Source organism: Podarcis erhardii, assembly GCF_964252035.2.
Source record: "Podarcis erhardii genome assembly, chromosome: 3".
In the NCBI taxonomy this organism is placed as follows: Eukaryota; Metazoa; Chordata; class Lepidosauria; order Squamata; family Lacertidae; genus Podarcis; species Podarcis erhardii.
This window is the reverse complement of record NC_138507.1, coordinates 42,239,339-42,260,599: the sequence shown is the minus strand read 5'-3', so window position 1 is coordinate 42,260,599 and position 21,261 is coordinate 42,239,339. Positions and strand designations below refer to the sequence as shown.

Here is a 21,261-nt window from a genome sequence, read left to right as displayed (position 1 = left end):
TTACTATTAATATTTTTAAAAACTAAACGTTCACTGCTCAGTTTATGCTGGAAAGGAACAAAACAATTGCCCTTAGGAAATATATCCATAAGAATGCATTAATTATTCTCTCCGCCTCTAAATAAAAAATTTGCCATACTTTAAATAAGTTTATATCTCAGTTTATTTATTGTTTATTTGGGGGTTGGGGAGCAAAGTGAAAAACGATTGCAAACGGCTTGCGCTATACCAGCCTGAGCTGTCTGTAATTTTGTAAAACATTCTGAGACTTCTCCTTCTGCAACATTTACACTGCTTGAGCACACATTACACAGTCGCGGTTATTTCCATTTTACGGATGGAGAACTGAGGCTGAAACACCAGGACTCTCCCAGAGCCACCCAACGGGTCTCCCCAAGGAGGTGGCACTAGAAACCAGCCCCCCCTTTCCTCCTGATACCAACCAGATCTGAATTTCTAGATTTAGTTGATTTTTGGTTAAATGCTAGATAAATCCAGCACCTTGCCTGGAGAAAGCAAAGGGCTGTAAGAATATGAAAGAGACGGGGTTACTTTGGGGTGCTAGGAACGGAAGAGAGGGTGGCAGGCACCCCTTAGATTGCTCCCCCGCTCCCCATCCACTTGCATAACCTTCTAAGGAAGAAGCAACCGGTTTTGGGGGGGGGGAGGGTGAGGGGACCCGTAATTTCTGATTGGCCGAGGGCACCTCCTGATTGACAGCCGTTCCGGTCCTTTGGGCTCCGCCCCGTCGCCGTCCCTTTATTGACACTAATGAGCAAGTTCTTCCCACCGGTCTCCTGCCTGGAAGTGCTGACAGATCAAGGCAACAAATTTCAATTACAAGCCCTAATTTGTGTCCGCAGAGCGTTTGTTACCCATGTCAGAGCTGTTTGGCCCCTCAGACGAAGCAGAGCTTGCAGGAAGAAGAAGAAGAGGAGGAGGAGGGGGGGGAGGAGGGAGAGGAGAAGAAGAGAAGCGCTGCTTTTCCAAAAAGGAATAGATCGGGCTTGGAAAGAAAAGAGAAGGGAAAGGGAGAAGAGGAGGAGGGGGGACACGAACCCCAAACCTCTTTGGGCTGCCTGAAGTCGGATGTAAAAGAGAAGGAGGCGACGCGAAGGCGGACGGCGCGGCCTGGAAGGAGGCGATCAGGCGCCCGGGAGAGAGTGGCGGAGGGCTCCCAGCCCGGCCCGGGCATGGCGGAGAAAAGGCGAGCGTCCCCGTGCGCCATGCTGAGCCTCAAGGCGCACGCCTTCTCGGTGGAAGCCCTCATCGGCGCCGAGAAGCAGCAGCAGCAGCAGCAGCAACAGGAGCAGCAGCAGCCGCCCAAGCGGAGGAAAGCGGCCGGGGAAGAGGCGCCACCGGCGGCCGCCGAAGGGGCGAGCAGCTGCGGGAAGGGCGCCGCCGAAGGCGCGGACGCTTTGGCGCCCAGCGCCGAGACGGGGCCGGCCGCGGCCGAGAGGAGCTGCGGCGTCCGGGCTCTGCCTCCCGGTGAGTGAGCGAGGTAGCGCCCCGGCCTGGGGGGTGGGGGGTGGGGGGTGGGGAATGCCCCTCTCGGGCTCCCCTCCTTTCCGTGAAAGCCCGTCTCCCCAGGCGCCCCGCTTCCGAAGGCTCCCCCCCACCCGGTGGGGGGCGATCGTACTTTCCTTGCACCCAAACCGAGTGGCCTCTCCGGGGACAGCTGTCATGGCCCAGAGTTTGCCCTGGGTCCCCTGCTAAGAACCAGGCGATCTTCCTTGTGCCCAAGTGTCCCCCCCCCCCGCAGCTTTCCCAGGTCTGAGTGGGTGGGCGAGTGGGGGAAAATGCAAGATCAACCCTCATCTGGTTGAGTTCAATGGGACTTGATCCCAAAGAAGTGCCCAAAGGCATGCGAACACAAGAGTCTTGTGACGCTAAACCAAACGGGTTACGGTACTTGGTTTCAGACAGTGGGCACAAAATCAGGCCTGCGTAAATCTTACTGGTACAGAAAGGAATTATATACATGAGGGGTTTATCTTTAAATTACTGGTTGTGATAGTACTATTAGATGTTCTTAATTTTATCAGATAATTGCAGATGGTTTAAACCCTTATTTAGCCTGACATATATAGCTCATCCTATTTTATTTTAGAGCTGAGTTAATAAATCATCTAGTTTATACAAAATCCAGTCTTAACGATTTCTAGCTGACATATTTTTTTTTTCTTAATAGGAATGCTCAAGCACACCCACTTATGTCTTAATTGTTCTGTTTAGGTGCCAAACTAATGAACAGATACTTAATAACATTCTCGGTCTTTTTTCCACACTGTTGTTTTCATATCTGCTTCAGCTTTAACTAATTAGAAACACAGAGGTTTTAAGTGCACCCAGAGTCAGAAGATGTTGGGTGTCTTTTATTAAATATCAAATAAACATATACGAATAATAATTATACGGAACAATACATTCCATATAATTTGTTTCTAGTCATTCATTTTTATTATTTTGGTGCCCTCCCACAAAAAAATGGAACTAAAATGACTAGTATATTATTTTAGGGATTTATTTGGCGAGAAAATGGATTAACATCCTTTATAAAAATAAAGAAACCAGTTCCTTTTATATTTAATCCATTTTATATTTAATCCATTTCAAATCCTTAGGATTTATTTTCAAATGTGTTTTGGATTGGAATGCTTGGCTTTCTATTTTAGACTGCAATCCTATGCCCACTTATCTGGGAGTAAATTATAATTGAACTCAGTGGGTCTTGCTCAGTAGCGTCTAGGGTCGCACGGGCAACCTAGGTGTAACCCACAGAAATCTTAAGAACGTCTCTACAGTACAGTTGTAACGCCGATTTTATTGCTACGATCATGTATACTTTTATAGCATTTGGGCCTGCGCAGTTTTGCACCTCATAATCCCCGAGAACTGTTGCAGAACCTGCCCAAAAGTTCCCCAGCGAAAAGGCATGTCGTTCAGCGAAGAAAATAGCCGTAGTTTATGAAAACTCATGCCATCATAAAGATGCTGCAAGACTCTAAATCTTGCAGAAAAACCGAGGATCTTAAAACTGCTGTTGCGCGGAGTTGCGCTATTATGGAGGAAAAGATGAACCTCGAGCTAGATTGGCAGCTCGATCCTGACCCTGGTTGGGGATTTCCACTGACACCGACGGGCCTTCCTCGAAGCGAAGGCCCTCGACCTCCCAGCAGACGGGCTCGAGGAGGCCGGCTTCCCTCAAGCCGCCCTTGTTGACCCCAATCGGGGATTCCTTCTGCTCGGAGGAAGGGCCACGTCTTTCGCAAGGACGCGCGCGCGCCTGCTACCGCCTCCCCCCGACCCCGGCCCCCTTCCGGGGCTCGTCTCCCTGGTGTGTCGGTGAGGGAAACGGGCACTTCTTCCCTTCCCGGCCTTTCTGCAAGCGAATCCCTTTCCCGGCCCTCTTCCTTGTGCGTTCTGGCCCCGCGCAGAGGAGCGCGCCAGGCTGCGCCGAAGCGAGCAAAAACGCGGCGCGGGGGAAGGCGCAGGACGCACGTGCCGCTGGGAGAAGGAAGGGGCCGCCGGCTTGGGCCTTTCTCGGCTTGGCCCCTGATCCCTAGAAGCGCCGGCCTTTCCCGAGAAGGCGCGCAAGGCAGCAGTGAGGGCACGTTGCGCCCCTCGCCTCTCGAGGTTTGGCGCCGGCCTTTCCCGAGTAGCCAAAGACGCGTTAAGGCAGCCATAAGGGCACATTGCGCCCCGCGCCTCTCGAGGTTTGGCGCCTCCGGGCCTCGCGTTTCTTTGCCCGGCGCGCTCTCTAATCCGTCGCCCGCTTTCCCCCTCCTGCAGGTGGCTGCGAGGACAGCTTCCTGAGCGCTACGTCGCCGCCGCTGTCCCCCGGAGGCCCCGCCAAGGCCAAAGGCTCCTCCCGGCCTGCTTCTCCCTTGCTGGCCCCGCCGGTGCCTCGCGTCGACCTGCAGGGCGCCGAGCTCTGGAAGCGCTTTCACGAGATCGGCACCGAGATGATCATCACCAAGGCGGGGAGGTAAGGAACGAAACGCGAAACAACACGAGCAAAGCAAGGCCTCCCGGACCCAGCCAGCCAGGCAGGCAGCCATAGGAAAGAGCGGCCGAAACACTTTGGAAAGAGCGGCAGGCCCGCAGCGCCCTTAGGCGCCTTTCCCGCTTGCGCCAAGGGCGCTGCGCCGCTTGGAGAAGGGCCGAGGTTTTGTGTTTCCTCTCCTGGCAGGGATTTGCCTCCCCGCGAAATTCCGTTGCGAATCCCATGCATCCATTTTGCGCACTCTTGACAGTTCTCTCCCTCACATTCAGCCGGAGGGAGTTGCCTCAAAACAGTACCATTCATCTCTTAATAGCCTTAGTTTATCTGCTTAACAATCCTAAAAGGTGTTTTATTTCCAAGCGGCATTCTGTTACTCTAAACTACTTGTGAGCAGGTCTTTGTAAACTGTTGAATTCTGTGTCCTTTGTTTAAGGTTTGGTTATTAGATAGGTCATTCTGCCCCTGACCTAGAGATACTGATTTTAAAGTAAGTGGCAATAAGGCTTTGCAAACTAACAGCCTGATCTGGAGTACTTGAAATAAAATCACTTGATTTAAAATTGAATTGTTTACAAGTGATGGGGTCATTTTAGAAGTGAGCCATCTGCCTCTTAAGAAGTCTGTATTGACTCTGTAGAAATATATATAAGACATGTGTATAATTACAGTGGTACCTCGGGTTAAGAACTTACTTTGTTCTGGAGGTCCGTTCGTAACCTGAAACTGTTCTTAACCTGAAGCACCACTTTAGCTAATAGGGCCTCCTGCTGCCGCTGCAAGATTTTGTTCTCATCCTGAGGTAATATTTCTGGATTAGCAGAGTCTGTAACCTGAAGTGTATGTAACCTGAGGTACCACTGTACAGTGCCTGACATTTTTAGCATGATTAAAATTCTACTAGATGTTTTCTGAGTAGATTATTGCGGAAGATCAAGTCAAATCCATAAATACAGGAGAACCCACTGATCTCTCTTGGTTTTGCAATGTGGATGGCTTAAGATGTTATATGTTGCAGCATGTTGTTTCACAAGATAGCTTTCTCCACCATCTTAATTAAATACAAAGTCTTTATGCTGCAGAAGCTGGATGTTTAAATTGCCTCTTAATTTCTGTAATGCTTAAAGTTGAGAATACGATCCCAAATCTGTCAATATGTCCTAATGAATTAAGCAAATTGATTTATAAAGCTGGATAGGCCACAGTCATTTCAGATGATATAGAAATATGTGGACTTCTAGGTTTCCTGTTCATTATGTTAAAGGGCATGAATGCTAGGTTCTTAAAATAACTTTTTTTCTTCCCTTTCCAAAGGATACACATGGTAAAAACCTGCACAGTATAAAAGTATCTGAACTTATTAGAAATTACAGAAACATATTTTATTGAATCCATATGTTACCTTCTACATTTTCAGAGGGGCTTTATTAATGATTGAAGTGCAGTCTTAAACAGCACAAGGCAACATTTGTCTTAAAAGTTGTCCTGTCAAAATTTTTCTTTTTTATCTTACAGGTGCACTGAAATAACAGCAAGAACTAGTTAGCAGCAGCTAGTTTTGCCCTCTTTTTTAGTTAGCCATGATGTCAATAACTCCTTTCCCCCTTCCAAAATCTAACTTTGATTTCATGCATTTCCAACAACATCAGTAATACAAGAAAATAGCATTGAGCGTTCATTTGTATAGAAAGAAAAATATAGCATGCCTTTGTGAAAAATATCCTTCAAAACAGATGAATAGAGACAGGTATCGGGTATATGTTAATTTGAAAATAAAATGTATTTTAAACTTCTACAACCTATAACCACTTCAGTGTGATTCTAGCAAAGCTTCACATGTGCACCTTTGTATTAGTGTAGATTTGATATCAATTCCTGTCCCTAAGAAAATGAACTTTATAATATCTAAAAATGAAGATTTTACATATCTTCTGAATTCATAGAACACATCCCTTGGCTTAAACAATCCCTCTGCAAGCCCAATTGACATGAATGGGAGCTGTGCTCTTTGATTGTACTTTGTCTATACTAGTATAATAAATCCTATGGCATTGTCATGATTCTATATTTAGACTGTCATTCCATAGAATTCCATTATAGAATTGCTAATTGTTTGATATTGTTAAATAATAAAAAGGCTGCAGTCCCAAGCATATTTATGCAATCCGAAGAGAAACCAGAGTATATTTATTAGAGAGTAAGTTCCTTTGAAGTTAGTTGGATTTCTTATAAGAAAACAGGTTAGGATTGCACCTCAAGTAACTAATTCACCTTCTAGTGAAATCCTATTCATGTCTACACAGAAGTAAACCCCGTTGAGTTTAATGGGATTTACTCCCAGTTAAGTTTGTATAGGACTGCAACCTTAGACTTAAATTGTAGCCCAATCCTGATTGCATTTCTGCAGAAGCAAATCCCATTCATTTGAATGGGACTTGTTTCTAATGTCATCTTAAGCATATAAGGAAAGTCCCGCTGGATCCGACCATAGACCATTTAGTCCAGCCTTCTGTTTCCCCGCTGGGCAACTAGATGCCATTGGGAAACCCCTGAGCAGGCAGTGGTCACAATGACACTCTCCCTGATTCATGGTTAATACTCTCTTAAAAATATTTTTGATGTGATCTAGGTAATCAGTACAAGCCTCCACTGGAAATAAGAACCAAGCATCACACGTGGTCCTGCTCATGATTTCAATACACAGTTGTGTACATGGGGAAGATGCTCATTGCATACAAAGCCAGTGCTGGATGCAATGATCTATGTGGCTTAGAAATTACTTCAATTTGCTTAGAATCCAAACTTCAGTCTCTGAAAAATCTGTTCTTTTGTGAATTACAGTTACAAATTAAGCACATGTTTTCTTAGAATTACCTTTTTTTAAAAAAAAAAACTGCTAAAAGAAAATCTCCATTAAAAAATGCTTAACAATTGCATCTGAATGATTTGGCAGTTTGCTCTTTGAAGAAATTTCAGGGGAAAAACACAAGTGTTGTTCAGCAAAAAAAATTAAATCCATGGAGGCATGTGCCGTAAGTCTATTTTGTGAATGAGTATAATTATTTAAAAAGAGAAGCTTCCGACAAATAACTTTAAATGAAAAAGAGTTGGAGGTAGATTCCACAAACATGTTGCTGTTTCTGTATTCCGTGTCTGTTTTTTATTAAATGCTCTTTTTTTTCTGTGTTCAGACGGATGTTTCCTGCAATGAGAGTGAAAATTTCAGGCCTAGACCCTCATCAGCAATACTATATTGCCATGGACATTGTCCCTGTGGATAACAAAAGATACAGGTAATTGCAGTATATAAGACTTTGGGATATCAGGAACTGCAAAAGAATATTGCTAGTTTGGAAATTAACAGAAGGTTGTGCTTAACTCCCAAATTCCTATCTTCATCTCCCTGCATGAAAAATAAGTGCCTTGTGCCAAGCGTGTGAGAACAATCAAGGCTTGTTTTATTGAACTGCTTTGTTCATTGGCTCATATTTTGAACACATTCTACATTATCCAAATTGTATCCCCCCCCATCACAAGCTGCTGTTCTTGAGCCCCCTTACTTTGGGAATACTTATTGAAGCTGGGAAGACTGGGGTGGATTGTCCATAACCTGTATAAACCACTATTCTAACCCAGTTAAAGAACAGCACTATGAGAGAATATTGCATATTTTCAGTGGCTATTCAGATAGCAGTTCTCTGCATAAGGTTATTAAACATTGATAAGTAAGTGCAAAAAAACTTAAATTCTGTGCTAAACATATAACTTACTTGAACTATCAAATTATTTCAAGAGAGTGCTTGTACGAGGCACAGGTTCGAGTATAATTGCAGAATAGCACTTTCGGTGGCTTTCTTTGTTTAGTTATTTAACAGCATTTCTGTCTGTGCAGCCATTTGCAATAATTGGCTAGTAGCTATCAGTAATCACTCCTTAAATGCTTTAACATAAGGTCTTGATCATGTAGACCTCGACCAAGGCAATGCACATCTAAGTAATCATTTCCCTCTAGAACTCCTGGCATGAATTTGTAGGAATGGGAACACAGTGACTTCTTTTAGCAATTTAAGAGATGACAGATCTGCATCCCAAGTATATTTGCTGTTGCATTAAAGAAGGGTTGCCCAAATGGTTCTCCCTGTTCTTGCCTATTAGCACTTTTAATGATACCATCATTAGAACAGTTTTTTTTAATTCTTTCGTTAAGAAGCCCAAGTTATCAAACTTAAGGAAGATAGCTTCCTTATGCTTAACTTTCCTACTCCCAGTCCTCTCAGTCTTTGTTGTATAAATAGGTTCAGTCATGCCTTGTATATGGTCTGAAGTTTTTGCTCCTTTTTTAAACCAGTCATCTTACTGTACAGTACGTATTATGTGCCGTTATTATTTCTGTTTTACGTTTAACAAGTTTCTCAGCAAATTGACATTTTAAAAATGAGGGCAAACTTGCAGTTCTGTTATAGACTGAATGATATTAAGGAACAGAGAATGCTTTTTGGTCCAGGCTCTGATATGGACATGGAATTTTGTATAAGCAAAGCCTGTGTCCATTTTTTTTCCTGGCAAAGAATGTTGTGTACGCTCATACCTCATGGGTTTATGGAGCATTTACCACAAGTGTTGTGAAAACTGGGATGATTTCTTTTGTTGTTGATGACTTTCTTATCTGCCCTTCAACATAAGTGAGCTATGGCAATTTTAAAAAGCAACATTAAAACAGTTTAAAGCAAATTACTGTTATAAGAATAGGGTAGGTACTGAAAATATCTCAGGTGTCATAGGCCAAGATGAAGAAATGTGTCTTGAGCATGTGACAGATGCAAAATGAAGGTGCTATGTGAGCCTTTGCATTGACACAGAGCTCTCTGTACACTCATTGGAGAGTGTTACCATTTTTTGCTTGTAGCCATTTCATGAAAGTACCCATGAGACATGCTTCCAACATAATTTACTCATGGTTGTAATACCAGGCTGTGACTCCAGCATTAATTTGGGGAAAGAATCTATGCAGCTTTCTGATACTTTCTTAATATATGGAATATTGCTGCTTTCAGGTGGTCTACGTTTTGACAGAATATATGGATTTAAATGGTTAATTTAACTGTGTCAGAATAATTAGGATCATTACGGTTTTACTTTATTTCATCTAGGTTGTGCCTTGCACTAGCAGGAGCATGGCATAATTACGCTTGCCTTGTGGGATAGTTGAATTTGTTTGCCCTTGCCACATTGTTATTAAATTTCCATCAAATATTTGTCCCTGTATATAAAAGGAAAACACTGGATACACTGTTTAGCGAGTCTTAAAATTGTATAACTGGCTGGATTGTAGTCAGTAATCTTTCCTTTGGCTCAACATAAATTAGAATGTTTTTTAAAGATCAGTGTCTTGGGTCTGAATTGGAATCAGATAACATTTGATGAGTTAGTCTAAGCGTACAAACCTAAATAAGGCTTTCTTCAGAGGAGATCCCATTGAACTTGATAAGTATTCGTGAACGCTCATACATTTGGCATATTTTTTGCAACGGCATATCTCTAAAGTTAGCAACAACATATTTCAAGATTGAAATTAGTAATGAAATTAAATCACCAGTAGATTGATTTGACTGAATTTTATGTCCGCGATTCACACACGCAGATGATTTTGTTGTACATTTCCGTCTTTCTATATGTCAGACGGCATACTCATTTCCTCCCCCCCTTTCCTCTTGAACTGAGGTAGAAAGCTTTTGATATAATGGATTTAATTAAAATTAAAATGACTAATATTATTTTAAATGGCTTAAATGGGACCAGCGCTTTGTAGATTGTGTCCCTAGGATCAGATTCCGAGTTCTTGTGAGCAGAACATGGGACATTTCCTCTGTCTGTGGCGTGTGTGTGTGTGTGTGTGAGAGAGAGAGAGAGAGAGAGGGGTGTTTTTCACTGATTTCTCCCTTTTTCCTGCTATCCCCTTCACCTCCTGAACATCTGCTCTATGGGATAGGGGGCCATCTGGAATAGGTAGTGGTGGAGCTGGATCTGCAAAGGGAAGGGAAATTGATGAATCAGCCAGCAGGAGTGTTTGCTAGGACTACAACCTTTCAGCAAATGGTATGAGCCTTTCCATTTGAAGAAGGGACACTTGGAATTCAAGCCAATGATCCCAGTTCTGCTTCTCTTGATGTCAAGGCCATTATTCAACTATAAACAGTTTAAAATAAATTTCTGATATTTAATAATTAATTATTTAAGCCCCGTTAATGTTTAATGCTGTTGTAAATATAAGAAATGAAATGTTGAGATAGGACCATAGTACAGTATAGTTTGCAAATAGAAAAATGACAGTGATTTTAAAAAAAGTTTCTGTAATAAAATAGATTAGGTTATGACTGCATCACTGCAATAGATCTCCCCATTCCAGTAATTGTGAGGCTCCAGTGCCCAGTTCCAGTGCCCTGAACTGTTTTAATATTCACTGCAGCCCAGCACATAATTCCAGCCTACTTGCAAGAGTTCTGAGTTTGCAGTTGCATATAGATGGGCCTTTGGCTTGTGTATAGGTGTAAGAAGGCATCAATTTCCATTCCGACCTGTGTTTGCTGGGGGCAGTGCTGTTTCCAGTCTGCTGCAGTTCGGCTTCTGACAAAAGCTTCATTATTTGTCTTGCTTTCTTCTGTCACAGAATTTTACATAGATAATTATGCAATTAATTTCGTAATTGCGTTATGTTTACATTACTCTGAACCGTTCATTTCAGTGCAAATGAAACACAGTGCAAATGAGATGAGGGGAGTTATCAATTACGTATCATTTTCAGACTGAAAACAAGAGTGATAGTGAATACTGATAATTATTGCTGGATTGATTTTTGTTCCAGTCATGGGATGAATAAGTGAGCACTGCCAAGTTCTCCCATTTCTGTCGGAATTCTCCGACATCCTTAGTGTTAAGTTGTGGGTTGACATAGCCGACGACACAGCGATTTCTCCAAGTAGCTCTTTATTTCGTAAGCTGGAATAGAACTGACTGCAAACAGCTCAGCCGGCCTGCTTTTATAGGCAGCCGGCTGTCAACATTGTAACAACAACAGCCCAGAGTTCCCGCCTAAAATAACTGACGCGGACCTGAGGGAAAACTATGTACAGTATCCCCCTGTTGGCCCAGGGTGAAACTTCACTACATAACACCCCTCCCCACCGAGATAAGGCGTTAGTTACAATCGTAATGGTTTCCTTATATACAGCACTACGCGTAATGGTTCAATTAGGCACAAAAGCATATCGGTTACATTTCCCATACTTAGACCAACAGTGATACCTGTCCAACAACATAGTCCTTTAAATAAGTTGGGCGCTTGGGAACTCTGCCAGACCGCCGGGGACTGGTAGCCAAGTCCGGAGGGCCACACAGTTCTTGCTGAGGCTGTGGTGCGACCCTAGGTGGCGTTGGAACCAAATCCCCTGAATCCGCTGCTGTGGGTGGAGCCTCCGCAAGTGGAGTGGTCTGAGTCTGTGGTAAGTCTGGCAGACCCTCTGAAGCGGCTTGGTTCGGCTCCACGCTGGCAGTTTGCGAGGGAGGTGTAGGTGGGGCCTCGCCATCTGTACGTGTCTCTTCTGGAGCCGCAAGCGCAGTTGGGGGCACCTCGGTAGTGTCCAAGTCCCCAACCCTGCGCCTAAGCTGGTCTATGTGCCGTCGCCACAAGCGTCCGTCTTCGAGTGCCACCTGGTACGAGCGAGGTCCAGTGACTCCCACTACTGTGGCTGGCACCCAAGGAATGTCCCCCACATAGTTCCGGGCAAAGACCTGGTTTCCTGGGACAAATGACCGTGGCGCGTTGGCACAGCCTGGGGGTTCAGCCACGGCAAAGTCCGGGTGTAGCCGGTCGAGCGGTGACCTGAGGCGGCGGCCCATAAGCAGTTCAGCAGGACTCCTCCCTGTGACCGCATGAGGGGTGATGTGTTGCACGAACAAGTATTCGGCGACCCGCTCATGCCAGTCTCCCCGGTCCAGGCGCGCCAGTGCCTCTTTTGCTGAGCGCACCATTCTTTCCGCTTGCCCGTTGCTGGATGGATGAAAGGGTGCCGTTAGGGCATGGCGGATGCCCAGTCCCAAAAGATACCGCTCAAACGTGCCTGACGTGAACTGTGGTCCGTTGTCAGAGACAAGGACATCAGGACACCCATGCGTTGCAAACAGGCCTCGCAGCACCCGGATGACAGCTTCGGTAGTGGTGGAGGGCATCAGGGCGACCTCCAGCCATTTGGAATAGGCGTCCACCACTACCATAAAGGTCCGGCCGTGAAAGGGGCCAGCCAGATCGATGTGCACCCTCGACCAGGGCGTCTTTGGCGTCTCCCAGGTGTGTCCCTTAGCTGCCGGTGGTGCAGGCCTCGACTCTTGGCACGCTTGACAGGCGGACACCCAGGCAGTGATGGCATCGTCCATATTAGGCCACCAGACATAACACCGAGCCAACGCCTTCATTTTGACAATTCCCGGGTGGCCAACGTGCAGAGCCTCCAGGACGCGCTGACGGAGTCCCTGGGGAATCACGACGCGGTCTCCCCACAGCAGACAGCCGCGATGAGCTGAGAGTTCATGTTGTCTGGTTGCGAAGGGCTGGAACTCCGATGCAAAAGGCCCTTGTGGCCACCCCCTCCACACCCAGTTGAGCACCCGGCTGATGGTGCGATCCTGGGCAGACGCGGAGGCCACAGTGGCAGCTGATACAGGCGCTGCCGGAAGATCCTCAATCAGAAGGAGCGATGAAGCTGGAGCCGGGTCTTCCACAAATGCTGGAAGAGGGCAACGGCTGAGGGCGTCGGCATGGCCCATCGATTTCCCCGGGCGATGGATGAGCCGGTAGTAGTAGGCAGCCAGGAAAACAGTCCATCGCAGCATGCGTGGCGAGAGGACCGGTGGAGTTGGACGATCACCGGCGAGGAGGCCCAGGAGTGGCTTGTGGTCAGTGATGAGGTCAAAAGTCCTGCCATAGAGGTATTCATGGAACCTCTTCACTCCAGCCACAAGTGCCAATGCCTCCTTGTCGAGCTGGCTGTAATTCCGTTCCGTCAGAGATAGTGTCCTGGAAAAGTAGGCGAGTGGTGCTTCTCTTCCATCTGGAAAACGGTGACTAAGGACAGCACCGATGCCAAAAGGTGAGGCGTCGCAGGCAAGGACCAGCGGCCTGGATTCACTGTACTGTACCAGCACACTGTCTGATGAAAGGAGAGCCTTAACCGCGTTGAAGGCCGCCGTCTCCCGATGACCCCAGGCCCAAGGCGTCTTTGTACTAAGGAGTCGGTGAAGAGGCTCAGCCACTGTGGCTTTGTGGGGCAGGAACATGTTATAAAAGTTCAGCAGCCCCAGGAATGCCTGCAACTCCGTCTTGTTCTTTGGGGTGGGGGCCTGCTGGATAGCGCGGATCTTGGATGTGGTCGGGTGAAGGCCGGAGGCATCGATAAGATAGCCCAGGAACTCTACCTGTGGAACGGCGATCTGGCACTTCTCCCTCTTTACCTTGAGCCCGGCCTCTTGGAACCTGGTCAGCACGGCACGGAGGCGCTCGAACAGCTGCTGGTGTGAGTCTGCAGACACCAAGACGTCATCAAAATATGGTACCACGCCCGGAAGCCCTTGCAGGAGACGCTCCATAAGGCTTTGGAAAATGCCAGGAGCCACACTCACCCCGAACTGCAACCGGCGGCAACGGAATGCCCCCCGGTGGGTGACGATCGTCTGAGCTTCAGCAGTGGCATCATCGACTGGCAGTTGTTGATAGGCTTGGGCAAGGTCCAGCTTAGCGAAGACCTTACCCTCACCCAGGGAATGCAGCAGGTGTTGGACAACAGGAACCGGATAAGCGTGCTGCTGAAGTGCCTTGTTGATCGTGCACTTGTAATCAGCGCAGATTCTCACCGACCCATCTGGCTTGACAGGCGTGACGATGGGGGTTTCCCACTTGGCGTGGTCAACCGGCTCCAAAACTCCTTGGGCGATCAGTTTGTCCAGTTGTTCGTCCACCTTAGCCTTGAGAGCAAAGGGAACCCGGCGTGGCTTTAGCTTGATGGGGGCGACTTGTGGATCAAGGCTAAAGGAGATGGGCGTACCTGTATATTGCCCCAAGGTGCCGTCAAAAACCTCGGCAAAGTCTTTGACCAGACCCTCAGTCTCTGCGTTAGAGATGCAGTTGATGCCGGTGACTTCCAGGCCGAGGGCATCAAACCAGTCTAGCCCTAGGAGGCTTGGCCGCTGACCTTCGACCACCACCAACCGGAGCAGGCCCGAAAAATCCTTGAAGGCGATCCGGAACCGGCCAACGCCTACCACGGGAATGTCATTTCCCTGGTAGTCTCTCAGGTGTACGCGGTGAGAGTCGAGTTGCCTTTTGGACACTCTGGGTACCAGTCTTTTGATGGTGCTCCACGACACGATGGACAGGGCAGACCCGGTGTCGATCTCCATGTCACATGGAGCTCCTTCAATGAGCACCGTGACGTTCAGCTTGCGTCGCGTAGGCGAGTCGGTTTGGCCAATCGTGGTTCCAGACGGGCAGCGGCAGTTGGTGAGAGCGAAACAACTTTCCTTGGCAGACTGGAGTGAAGGCTTGGACTTGTGAGTCGATGAAGGGGGGGTGTCAGACGGAGCCGATCGGCAGACCTTAGCGATGTGGCCCCTTCTGGAACACTTCCTACAGATGGCGTCTCTGAATCGACACTTGGCACGGGAATGGTTGCCTCCGCAGCCGGCACATTCCGGTTGGCCCTTGGACTTCTGTTGGAACTTCCTGTGCTCCCGCTTTGTCTGGTGCACGTCATCGCCTTCACTGGAGGATGCCTCATGACTGCTGGCCTCTTCATGATGCACCGGAACTGGCTCCCTAGCAAGACGCGGGCTGCTGCACTTGCGGATCTCCTGGGCGGAGCGTTCAGCAGCTTCTGAGGCCACAGCCTCCTCAATGGCTTTCTGCAGCGTGAGGTCTGGCTTGGCGAGGAGACGCCGTTGCAGATGGATGTCCCGGACCCCGCAGACGATTCGATCCATCAGGGCATCGTCTAAGTCTCGGAACTCACAGTGCATTGCAGCCTGTCGCAGGGCGGTGGTGTAGTTGTTGATTGACTCCCCCTCTGCCTGGTTCCGGTGGTAGAACGCATGGCGGGCAGCAATCTTGGACGGCTTTGGTGCGTAGTGGTTGCGGAGCTTCTCTTGGATCGTGTCCCATGGTGTTGCCTGGACTGCTTCGGGCGCAACCAATGCTCGGGCCGTCTCAAACACCTCAGGCCCACAGAGGCTGAGGAATAGGCCCCGCTTACGATCCTTTGATACTGCTGTCAGCTCGTTGGCTTGGAGGTAGCAGTCGAACTGAGCGAGGTAGGAATCCCATGATTCAGAGGCTGGCGCAAACGGCGGTAGAGGCACAAGTGCAGCCATGATTCCGATGCCGGCGTGAAGGGCGATGGATGGAACACAGTGCTCTAGCCAGAACAGTCAGCTCTGAATTGGTTCTGTCCAGTGATTTCGCTCAGTGATTTCGCTCTGTGATTCAGCTCAGTTCAGAGGCTGGCCGCATCTGGCTGTGCTCTGATGTCCATCCATCCCATCCTCGTCGCCAGTGTTAAGTTGTGGGTTGACATAGCCGACGACACAGCGATTTCTCCAAGTAGCTCTTTATTTCGTAAGCTGGAATAGAACTGACTGCAAACAGCTCAGCCGGCCTGCTTTTATAGGCAGCCGGCTGTCAACATTGTAACAACAACAGCCCAGAGTTCCCGCCTAAAATAACTGACGCGGACCTGAGGGAAAACTATGTACAGTATCCCCCTGTTGGCCCAGGGTGAAACTTCACTACATAACACCTAGATTTTAAAAATACTTTTATAAGACAAAATGTCCATTTTGTCTTGATTGTGTCAGCTGTGATTACTTGTGCCACATTACAATTAAACAGTGTATATTTTCAGTGTGAGAGCAAATAGCCCTTACGATGTTTACTCCCTTTTAGAACTGAATGTCCTAAAATTAAAACACACACAAAGAAGCTAAGGCTGTTTTAGAATGCTTTAAAAAGTTTCACCTTACAGAGGTTTTTTATAACGGCTGAAAATACTTCATAAATATATTCATTGGCTCAGTTTTCAATAAATTATTTTAAATGGATTGACCTATAAGTGAAAATATTATTCTGGTTATAAGATAAAGCTTAGAATTATTGTAATTTTGTGGCCTTTAAAAGATATCTTCCTAGAATTTTGTTTTCAGTTGAAACAATCCATTTGTAATGTTAAATATTAGGCTACAACTTTTCCTGAATTCCTCCTGATATTTAGCTAATTTGTGCAACCCCCAGTTGAAGATTTTCAACAGCTAGTTTAATTTGGGGAAAAGGGCTGAATAAAACAAAAATAGTCCGTACCAAACTGTTTTTCTCCTTTATAAATAAATACTGCTGCCTAGAAGTGAGTCGCTCTTTCTCCTTCCCCCATCTGTTTTTTCTCCCTCCTCTTGCTTCTCCACAACGATTAAGCAATGCTACCACATTATTTCCATTCTTAATCTCATGCATATTGGGTTTCTTTCTACAGGTATGTTTATCACAGCTCCAAATGGATGGTAGCTGGGAATGCTGATTCGCCGGTTCCTCCCCGTGTGTACATCCACCCAGATTCACCCGCCTCAGGAGAGACTTGGATGAGGCAGGTGATTAGCTTTGACAAACTGAAACTTACAAACAATGAACTGGATGACCAGGGACACGTGAGTATATTATTTTCTACAGTGCGCATTTAACCATCAATTGTATTTAAAAAACAACAACAGTTCTTTTTGACCTACACTCTCACATTAGCAAAAACTGATTGATTTTGTGAAGCTTAGGGCAGGTTAGATACAGACATGTTTCCCTTCCCCGCCACAACAATTCATCCGTAACTGTGTGTCATTTCCCCTCGTAGAATGATTTGGACTGTTGGAGAAGCAGAACTGAGCTTCCTAAGTAAGGGCTCATCTGTACTTCTGCTTTTCCAGCTGCCTTTCCCCTTTAGCGCTCAATCAGAACAAATGAAATTGGGTTTTCAGCGGGTTTCTGTTTGTTCTGATTTAAAGCTAAAGAGCGGGTTTTCCCTGGGAAAGGAACAGGGCAAGGGAGAAACTGCTTGGATTCTTGCCTAGAAAACCGCTTGGATCTGTGCTTCCTACAAGCAGAAGTATGGATAGGCCCTAAATTAACTTAACTGAAAGTGCAGATCTACCTGAACACATTGGTATTGTATACATAGTCTTCAGACCCCCCTCTGTAAGGTGAAACAATATGTCTGTACTTAATGTGAACATCTTTGATATCTAGCAGCCTTAACTGGGCAAAATAAAATTCAATTAATGATTTTTTAGAAATAAAATCATTTGTGCGAAAGCCTCGTGAGGTGTTAATAACAGTATTTAAAAGGAGCAACACGAGAGCTACGTTTCCTCTGATAGTGATTTATTACCTACCTTATGGAGCAAGACCTTTTCACAGCTGAAGCTCATTACGTCTGCAACACTGGCGGGGAATTGTGCAGTTAAGTGTTCTGTTTGCAGGCTCCAGATTGTTTAGCTATGACAACACCTCACATGACAAAATACACTATGGTAATATTTCATTTTCTCTTGAGATGGAAGATAGACAGGTGAATTAATACCTTTCAGTTAATCCTTAAAATATCCTGCCTTGGTAAAAAATTATATAAAATGGTTTTGAGACGGGACTCTTTGAGCATTTTGAAAATTCGTTAATAAAGGAATAAATTAACCTCTTTTAAAGAGAACACTGAGGTGGATTTCTAAAAACTGAGGGATGTGATGGCCATCCTAATCTTCCTACAGACATGACCACACTTGTGAGAACACTTCCCTCTTGGGCGCATGAGGGAAGGATTTGCATGCTATGACTTCTTCAAGGCCACCTCTGCCTGTTTTGTAGCCCTGATCCATACTGAATACTCTAAGCACTTTTAGAGTCTGTAATTTTGTTTAATGAAGTTATGAATGAATCTGCTACTTCTTCTTCCACGAGCAAGTTGTTAGCCAAATTGTTGGGAATTACTTGTACAAAATCAGCTTCTTTTGAGTTCTAAGGAAGGATGGAATTTCAAGGTAAATGGTCAGTTGTTTTAGAATGTCTGGGAATACAGCGGTGCTGACTTTAGTTCAGTTAAGGCTGTATGGAATTTTGACGCACATAACTGTTTTGCACTTTGCCTGAGTCTCTCCCCCCCCCCCCCCCGAATTCCACGAGTAACATTTCAGAGATAGGAGTTGGAAATTGGAATGCCTGGCCAATTGTTTTGTAAACGTCAATATGATGTTTTAGAAAATAAACGAACCATCCCATAATACATTTTTGTAAGCCAGCTGAAAGCTAATTTTAACTTTTTGTCTCTGTAACTTTGAGCACTCGTTTGTCTCTAGATTGCTGGGGTTTGATTCTGCAATCATCAGGTGAATTAGATGGAAGAGGAATATTTATTTATTTAAAAATTATATGTATCCTGTTCTTCCTCACTAAGGAGATCGGAACACTGTAAAGTAAAAACAGTAAAATATAACAGGCTATATATATATATATATATATATATATATATATATATATATAAATAAAAAAAACCCAGCAGACTATTTCAGTTTCAGTTCAGCGAGCCAAAATATCTGAGAGAGCATATTAAAAAGAGAGGCTTTAATTTCTCTCCTGAATATAATCGGCAAGGATCGGAATGAATTTCCTTGGGGTGGGATGAGAGAGTTTCAGAAGGGAGGTTTGCTTTTTTCTGCATGGTCACCTTAATACCTGTAGGGACTGGAACTGTCTGGAATGCTTTAGTTCTAGGTCAGAATTATATAGAGAAAGACATTCAGACAAATTGGTTTCCAGCCACTTAGAGCTTTTTAGAACTCACACTTCAGATCGTATCCAGAAATTAATAGGAAGCCAAGGTAGTTAGTACAAAAGTGGTGCTTGGAGTGGGAAAAACATGAACCCTATATTTCACCTCCAAATCAAGTCTGGTTGTTGCATTCTGAACGAGTTCACATTTCTTAACTGCGTTCAAAGGCAGAGCGTCGTGTAGAAATCAAGATATGAGAGGTGACTAAGACACAGATCACCATAGCAAGTTTGAAAAGAGATGCAGCTGGCATGTCAATCTTAATTCTGCAAAGGTGCTTCTGACCGAAGCCTGACAACCCAGGTCCAAAGCTGGGTCCAAACACATTCTCAAGCTACAAGGCTGTGTTAGCAGAGGGAGTGTAGCCTCTTTTATGGCACCAGTTGGATACTGAAACTGATACCTTTTGTACTGAAGAACCTCTGTTTTGCCCAGATTTAGTTTGTTAGTCCTCATCCTGCCCATAACTGACATCTGAGCTAGCACTGATCTAGAACATCTACAACCTCAATGGTATCATTAGAAAGAGAGATGTAAAGCTGAGCAATAGATACAGGTGAATTAACTCTATTTCAGGAGCACTGTTGCATACCTACGGCTACTATGTATACTACTATGAGTGGTATCTCAGGTTACAGACGCTTCAGGTTACAGATTCCGTTAACCCAGAAATAGTACCTTGGGTTAAGAACTATGCTTCAGGATGAGAACATAAATCGTGCTCTGGCGGCGCGGCAGCAGCAGGAGGCCCCATTAGCTAAAGTGGTGCTTCAGGTTAAGTACAGTTTCAGGTTAAGTACGGACCTCCGGAACGAATTAAGTACTTAACCTGAGGTACCACTGCAATAGGATTGGATATTAAATAATAAGGCCACTTGTAAAGAAAGAAAGTAGGGTATAGGGTGCAGTATATCAGGCCCCATCAGTTTAAATAACCTTTAAGAGCCAAACATGGGAGACTCCAAAAATTGAGTTTTATTCAGCAAAGGTTCTGGCGTCTGCAGCTGACCATGCATGAATTGATTGCTTATAATCATTATTTTCATTGGACGCAGCAGGTAGACAAACCTCTGTGAGTTAGATAATGGTAGTCTACAAACAAAGTCTCAGGATGGAAAGAGCAAGTTTCCATATTGTGTGATAATGAGGTTTAACTTCTTTCCCCTCTAAATTGAAAACTCTATCGTGGTTGGAATTATTTGAGCACTCCACTTTAATGAGTACTTCAGCTTGGAGGAAAGTCAAGTAGCTTTTTCCTAGAGTATTTCAAAATACACATTGAACTGATTCAGTCCCAAAATGTGCCTTGAAAATTAAAATATAGGTTTTGGAGACAAAAGATTTTATAAGAAATTCATCTTTCTAAAATTGGAAAGTTTGCAAAGAATGTCATTTATTGTTACCAGAAAATGCAGAAATATAAACCAGAGAACTGGCTGTTCCAACGTGTATACTTTCATTCTTTTGCTTTACAGCAGAATGAAAAAGTGTTTTGAGATGGCTGAAAGATTGCCCATGTAGAAACACACAGGGGAAATTTTTTCTTCTATAAATGCAGGGAGGAAAGTTGGAGGTAGAGTTATACAAGCTGGTATTCAGAACTGTTATACTCTTGCAAAATAAATTACTGAAACATTCTTAGCTCAGCGCTTATTCCCAGTTGAACCAATGATGAGTAAGGATGCATAAATATTTTGTGGATGGCACCCTGCTTGCTCACATTTGGATGAGACAAAGAATATCGCCATACTTACCTTACTCATTACTACAGTTGCTCCTTTCCCTAATTTAGTACAGAAACAGAGATGCAGAATACAGATAATTTAGTCTTTTTGATACAAAAGGTGCCTCCAGTTTTCATTATTATTTTTTCTTCTTGCTTTTTTTAAAAAAGGCAGATCTGTGGCACAAACAGTCCCTCAAATAAGTAATCAATTTGTTAAGTATTACTCTTCTCTGTATTGTTCTTTGAACCAGACATAGCGTAGGAACATATATGCCTGAGTGGTGGGCGTGCCCAACTTACAGGAATTCTGAACTGGTTTTTAGGGGAATGCAATTAATAGTGAATAAAAAAAAATATCAAAATAATGCAGCAGTTAGCCCTTCTTAATATAGTCACTGATGAAAATAAAGCTCTGCAAAACAAAGATTTAGTTTGTATCCACAGCAGTTAATAGGCAACAATGCTAGCACGGACTCTGAACAATTTAGAGGGGCTTAGCAAAGAAAAGTAGTATACTCTAATCTGGCCTTATTTGAAAAATTGACAGAAAAGCGCTGACTAGCAACCACTCAAAACAAACACATAGATATCTGTTTGGTATAACTTTATTGCTTACACAAATCAGCAGC

General features: G+C 45.0%; 1 protein-coding gene across 1 annotated transcript in view; it reads left to right on the top strand.

Moving 5' to 3' along the window:
* Positions 1–759: 759 nt before the first annotated feature.
* Positions 760–21,261, top strand: part of TBX18 (T-box transcription factor 18) — a 40,111-nt gene continuing 19,609 nt past the window's right edge. Inside the window, exons 1-4 of the mRNA XM_081857120.1 lie at positions 760–1,488; positions 3,793–3,988; positions 7,195–7,296; positions 16,570–16,741. Of these exons, the coding sequence (XP_081713246.1) occupies positions 1,194–1,488; positions 3,793–3,988; positions 7,195–7,296; positions 16,570–16,741 (765 nt within the window). The 5' untranslated portion in view covers positions 760–1,193. The remainder of the gene's footprint in view (positions 1,489–3,792; positions 3,989–7,194; positions 7,297–16,569; positions 16,742–21,261) is intronic.